General features: G+C 47.6%; 2 protein-coding genes across 2 annotated transcripts; one reads left to right on the forward strand and one right to left on the reverse strand.

Annotated features, from left to right (window-relative positions):
• Positions 1 to 1,115: 1,115 nt before the first annotated feature.
• On the reverse strand, positions 1,116 to 2,228 carry LOC311329038 (beta-1,3-galactosyltransferase 1-like; the record flags this gene model as incomplete). Its single annotated transcript, XM_084462928.1, has 1 exon — positions 1,116 to 2,228. One exon carries the CDS (start codon positions 2,226 to 2,228, stop codon positions 1,116 to 1,118), a length of 1,113 nt encoding a protein of 370 aa, XP_084319054.1.
• A 796-nt stretch (positions 2,229 to 3,024) lies between these two features.
• On the forward strand, positions 3,025 to 4,004 carry LOC311329039 (myoblast determination protein 1 homolog 2-like; the record flags this gene model as incomplete). The annotated part of the gene is given in 4 exon segments (XM_084462929.1): positions 3,025 to 3,482; positions 3,484 to 3,514; positions 3,708 to 3,786; positions 3,919 to 4,004. Coding segments are annotated over 4 exon segments (654 nt in total).
• Positions 4,005 to 6,732: the final 2,728 nt, after the last annotated feature.

The raw sequence follows: 6,732 nt of genomic DNA on the forward strand, positions 1-6,732 counted from the left end.
TGAGGGTCGGTCGCCGCGGGCTGCCGCAAAGAAGAGGATGATGCTGTTGCTGCGGCGGTGCGACGGCGACGTTACCGTTATGACCGTTGTTACTGACCACAGTGATAAACTTTACCGTCTTGCCTCCCGGGCCCGGCATCGACACTTTGACGTTGAAGGGAAGATACAGCATCCCCATAACCACATGGGGTCTGTGACCCAAGCCTTCGTGCAACACCACGGCGGGTATGTTTTTCAAAGCGTTGACCAGAGCGACGCGCTTGGCTTCGTCCGAGCAGTACAACGTCATCATCAGAACGTTGCCCGGAGGCATGCCGCCGGAGGGACCCGTGTTGCCGGCGTGGTCGTCGACCAGCGTCGTGACGCATGCGTAGTCGCCCTTGTCTACGTGGTTGTCTATTATTTCCATAATGTTCCCATAGTTGTCAAAGTAGTTGGTGAATGGAAACGTGTTCATTTTTGCTGTATTCTGAGAATATCTAAGAGATGGCAAGTTGTGTGTATCATATCATATGTGTGTATCATATGTAAATTAAATAAAGTAAAGGAAGAGAAAGAACATCATCTTGTGTACTGAGTTTTTTTATTTTCAAAGAAATGTACATGAGAATGAAAGAACAGTAAATTTCTTGAAAAGGTGCAGAGCCTGCAACTCTGCTTTCATGACGTCCAGTCGGCAGTCCATTCCACCACTGCAGGGCCTGGACAAAAACGAGATGACCATCTCGATCGACCGCAGGAGGAGTGACGGGACATCCCGAACGCCTCCAGCGGCGTCACCTCATTGAATGGCCCAAAAGTTTGATGTACCCCACCACTTTGACTCGCAATGACTGCGATGCAGAATGGCCTTGATGAGACAGTGAGGAGAGCGTGTGGGTGGGTTAAATATGGCCTGGAGGCTTGAGGGAGCTGTTCCTTTCATTACCCTGTAGGCTAACAGTACCAGAGTCTTAAACTGGATGCGAGCTGCTACCTAGCGAGTGTAGAGAACGGTGAACGTGGGAGAACTTCGGGTGGTTGAACACTAGGCGAGGTAAGACGAGGCCAATTCCTTCTCCTTTTTTTGTTCACCAGCCCTCATGTGTGTAAGTCATTTTGCTGTACTGGTCGTGTTAACAGGTCGGGCCAGGCTTGCGTAAGTCTGTCCAGACATTTATCTGATCGTTTGTGGTGATCGCTATGAGCTTGGAATAGCTGCAGCGGTTGTAAGGGACAGGGAAGACCTGAAACAAGTTACCATTAGGAGGGTCAGTGAGCTGGATCCCCAGGCGTCTCATACACAATCCCAGAAAGACGTCCTCTATGTAGACGGCTTTAACGTGCCTGGACGCCTCCAGCAGCTTTCTGGGGAGGTCTAAAGACATGACATAGCCCATTCCCAGAGCGTAAGGGGGGTAGACTGACTCGGGGTAAGCTGTGCTGGGAAGGTACCATTTGGAGTTCGGGTCCCGCAGAACAGCCGCCCATTTGGCTATAAGTCCGGTCATGTAGTCGCGCTGCGGCGCGGTCAGCAGCAGCTCGACCAGGTTGCGCACGTTGAGGAACATGTCCGAGTCGATCTCCATGGCGTAGGAGGCGTTGGGGCAGCGGGAGCTCAGCCACTCCAGCATCACCATGGTCTTGATGGTCCGGTTTTTGTAGCAGTCCGTGAAGTCGCTCTGCAGCAGGTCTCCGTGCTCCTGACTCTCCTGGAGCACCCGCTCCTGGAGCTTCTCCGCCCCGTCTCCACTGGGCAGCGCCAACAGGAAGAACAGACTCACCGCTTTGCCCAGTACCAGGCTCTCGGCGCCCCAGGTACTGCGGATGGCGTCTCGGGCCGCCCTGTTATGTGGCGCCACTGGCACCATCAGAACCAGGAAGGGCTTGTTCTCTTGGCATTTCCTGGGCTCGTCCACAATGAAGTGGTACTCATGCGGGTACTCTACATGGTAGGGTCCTGGCGACACATAAGGGACGAGTAAGGCTGCCGTAGTCTTTACTACAGAGATGCTCGATACTCCCACGGTTGTAGCCGTAGTGTCAGTATTAGCTGTGCTTTTGACATCCGTTTGAATACTTTCTTGAACAGTTGAGTTCTCCAATGCAGCTTCACTAGTGTCTATGTGAGAGCCAGTTGAGTTGAGGTAAATGAACCTATTAGTTAAGCCGTCGTAACCGTATGGGAACCATGCCGGCGACCAGCCAACGGTCCTTTCCACCAGGTTGGTGTTAAAAAGAACTAGCATCACTGCCAGTAGGAGAATGAATAAGAAGAAGCGATGACGTTGACATCTGCAGCACTTGCGCTTTTCTTGCATTTCCTGGCTGAGAGGAGACAGAGGATACATGTGGATGTGCTGTAGCATACAATAATATCAGGAAAAGAATAAGAATATTTACACAGTAGTACTTGGCAGTATTTGCGTAGGCTTGACACTCACTCACAGTTAAAGTCCAAAGTCCAACAAGTGGTGTTTAAGCTGCGGTGTAAAATACCTTGCTTACTCGTGGGTTTCGACTCGCGGGTCCGGTAGTGCCTCCCATAGAGAATGAATGGGCCCGCGAGTTCACAAACTCACGGCGCCGTGAGCCTGATTCCCGAGACGCAGGAAGAAGACAGCGACACCGACATCGGAGATAAATCGGAGAAATTATGCATGGTCGTCCCCCTGCGTGTAAATCGATGTCGATCTGGATCCGTCTCCCCCTCCCTGCGCACTCGTTCAGTGCGACTATTGGCCAGTTCACAGAGATGTCATAAAAGCAGAACACTCCCCTAATTCTCACCCCAAGCATAAAAGCATGTTTGCTCTCCAACATCAGCAACAGGTACCCAAAGGGTGATACGGGGCAAAAGTAGCCTACCAGAGACAACCACATTCCTCCTCTAAAGTTTGTCTATTTGTTTTGTTTCTCTAGTTGTTCCAAGGATAGGCCTGTATCAATATTTTGTCCAAAACTTTTGGGTAATTTGGCAACATATTTGGTAAACGGAGACCACTACGTTGATTTGAAAGTTGGAATAGAAATTGAAAGTGAAAGATGGAGCTTTCGGATATTTCTTTTCCTATCTTATCTGCTGATGACATTTATGACGACCCCTGCTTCAACACAAGTGACATGCACTTCTTCGAAGACTTGGACCCCCAGTTGGTCCACGTGGGTCTCCTAAAGCCAGACGACCATCACCACAACGAGGACGAACACATTCGGGCACCGAGCGGTCATCACCAGGCCGGCAGGAAAGCCTGCAAGAGAAAAACCACCAACGCTGACCGCCGGAAGGCTGCGACTATACGTGAGAGAAGGAGGGTAGGCAAGGTCAACGATGCATTCAAGACCCTGAAAAGGTGCACATCAACCAATCCCAACAAGAGGCTTCCCAAGGTAGAGATCCTGAGAAATGCCATCAGCTACATCGAGTCGCTACAGTCTCTGCTGCGAGGTCAAGACGATAACTATTACCCAGTGATTGACCACTACAGCGGGGACTCGGACGCCGAGCCCACGGTACAATTGCTCTGACGGAATGGTGAGTTAGACCACATCTTTTCAGTTATCGGGCCATAACGTTCATCTAAAAATGTTGTAGATGTAACAGATTACTGTTATATTTAAGATTAGGCTATACATTAAAATATATTAGCCAGTATTGGAGATTGAATCGCCAGCTTGACATTTGGCCCGAGACTCGACTCTCATGTTCCTCTAATTTTTCCCCCCAGATGGACTTCAACGGCCCAACATGCACATCAGCAAGACGAAGCAACTATGACAGCTCTTATTTCAACGAAACACCAACTGGTAAATTGTTCATTCAGCTCCATATGGAAAATGTAAAATATGATTTAATTTATTAGGCCTTCATGACAGAACTGCAGCAGGCTATGCAATTTTAATAGTATCTAACTGTATTATATGCTATCTTTGTTACAGCTGCAGCAAGAACTGACAAGAGCGCAGTCATTTCCAGTTTGGATTGTCTATCCAGCAGATGCTTGCGCAAAGAGCCTTTTTTGTAATACAAATTAAACGTAACCGATGGAATTTCTCAAAAAATTAGCATATCTTCTGGACAGCAGTCAGGTCGGCAGTCTTACCCATGATTGCGGTTTTGAGTAATGAACCAGGCTGGGAGTTTTTAAAAGCCTCAGGAATCTTTTGCTGGTGTTTAGAGTTAATTCGTTGATTCAGATGATTAGGTTAATAGCTTGTTTAGAGTACCTTTTCATGATATGCTAATTTTTTGGTAAATCGAAGTTGAGGCAACATAACAAACGTGCAAATGGCACTACGATGCTTGCGCAAAGAGCCTTTTTTGTAATACAAATTAAACGTAACCGATGGAATTTCTCAAAAAATTAGCATATCTTCTGGACAGCAGTCAGGTCGGCAGTCTTACCCATGATTGCGGTTTTGAGTAATGAACCAGGCTGTGAGTTTTTAAAAGCCTCAGGAATCTTTTGCTGGTGTTTAGAGTTAATTCGTTAATTCAGATGATTAGGTTAGTAGCTCGTTTAGAGTACCTTTTCATGATATGCTAATTTTTTGAGATAGGAATTTTGGGTTTTCATGAGCTGTATGCCAAAATCATCAGTATTAAAACAATAAAAGACCTGAAATATTTCAGTTGGTGTGCAATGAATCTAAAATATATGAAAGTTTATTTTTTATCATTACATTATGGAAAAGAATGAACTTTATCACAATATGCTAATTATTTGAGAAGGACCTGTATAAGACTGTGCGAGCAAACACTTTCACAAACTCAGCGTCATGCAGACCTGGGTGCATCCTAGCGTCGTGACCGCGCACCGGGATTTTAGAAAACGACACTCACGGGCCCATGACTACCCCCTCCCCCCCCCCTTTTTTCTTCTGCGGCCCCCGCCCTTTTTCGCCATCTCGGCCTCCCGTAGAGTCTTCATGTCATATGACATGATTTTGTCTTCATGTCTTCATGTCTTCATGTCTTCATAAATGTGTGCTGTTGATTAATATGTACTGTCCCTGTACAAATAAAATCGTAAAAAAAACAAAAAAAAACACATTTGTCATGCCAATTAAGTGATTTGAACTGAATTGAGAAAGAGAGAGAGCGAGAGAGAGAGAGAGAGAGAGAGAGAGAGAGAGAGAGAGAGATAAAGGCGATTGAGTGGGGTATCGTACTGTAGCTCTGAGTGCATGATGCTAAGCTGTTGTTGATTTGACAACTACAATAATTGTCCCCATGTGCTCCTGCCGTCTTGTCGTCCTTGACTTTGTCAGAGTGTGAATTCCTACTGGAGGAGCCAGCGGACACGGGCAGAGCGAGGTGATGCTACCAACGAGGACAACGAAGTGAGGAGAAATACATCAACAGTCGAATGATTCAAAATGCAATTGTTTAGTAAATGGCAGTTTCAATTTCACTGAAGATTTTGGAATTGTGTCAAGATATATGACGTCCCCATGTCGAAGGAACTGAGGCCTAACATTATAAGTGAGTAATTCAGTAATGATTCATCATGATAGTGAAGAATCTAGGAAGAAATGTCTATAACATCTACAGAGTCTTACTGCTACGTATTTTACACACACACGCATGCACACATGGGAGTCGGTAGCGTCGCGACCGCGCATGGGGATTTTGAAAAACCTGGCCGTTTTGGTGAAACCGCACGCAACTCACCCGTTTTAGCGATCTCGGGCTCTCATAGAGAATGAATAGGCCCACTCACGGCACCGTGAGTCCCGGGAAGTTCCCTCATTCATTGTCGATGGGAAGCCGAAACCGCTAAACCGGGCGTAAAACTCACCCGTTTTAGCGATGCCATCCTTTCTACGACGACGTCCCGTACAACTGCAAACGAAACATCTACACGGGAAAGTACAGTTTGACCGCAGTGAAAGACCGAGCGGCGAGAGACCTCATCGAGTCGATGCTCTGTCCCATACCGGACTGCAGGCCCACCATAGACGAGTGTTTGGGACATGCCTATTTCGCCCGTCAGAATCGTTGGTGGTAAAAGACGCAGGAGGAACGAGAAAAGACAAAAAGAGAAGCGCGAAAAAGAACCAAGAAAACTGATAAATGTGACTAACTAAAACCAGTAATGTTATTACAATCTTATGTTGTTTGAATAAATGATTAATGAATAAAACCAATCTTTAAACATTTTCATCTTATGGTTGTTTATTGAAACTACATGGGATACAGAACAAGCAGAGTATAATCTTCGAGCTTGTGACCCCTCTCGTTCACGGCTCTGTGCGGCTTCGGCCTGAGGTTGTAGGAGTCGATCCGTGCGAAGGTCTTGTGCAGCACGTAATAGACGTGCTGTTTTAACAGGGCCCAGATGTCGTCCAGTCTCTCGCGATCCCACTCTCTCAGCACGCCTTCCAGCTCTTCGGAGCAATCCTCCACGGACATCTCGGTCCGCGTCTCGAGGTCCTGGTTCACCGTCACGGTGAAGGACAGCTTCGGGTACGAGATGTCTTTGATCGAGTCCTTGCCAGTGACCAGAAAGGCCGTGCAGCTGTTTTTGGCTTGGGTAGACATGGTGGTGACCGTGTTGTCGTAGTACACGTACACGCTGTCCAGGGTCTCCCGCAACTCGGAAAATCTCCCGTGAAATCCATCCGGCTGTCGTAGGTGTGCCAGCTGCGCACGGCGGCGGTCATCGTGAGGGTGAAAGGCGGCGGGGTTCGGCACATAACGTTCATTTTAGAACGCGCCGGTCCCAGCCAGTCTTTCGCCAATTGCCTGCG

This window comes from Borostomias antarcticus (assembly GCF_949987555.1).
Source record: "Borostomias antarcticus genome assembly, contig: scaffold_177, whole genome shotgun sequence".
Classification (NCBI taxonomy): domain Eukaryota; kingdom Metazoa; phylum Chordata; class Actinopteri; order Stomiiformes; family Stomiidae; genus Borostomias; species Borostomias antarcticus.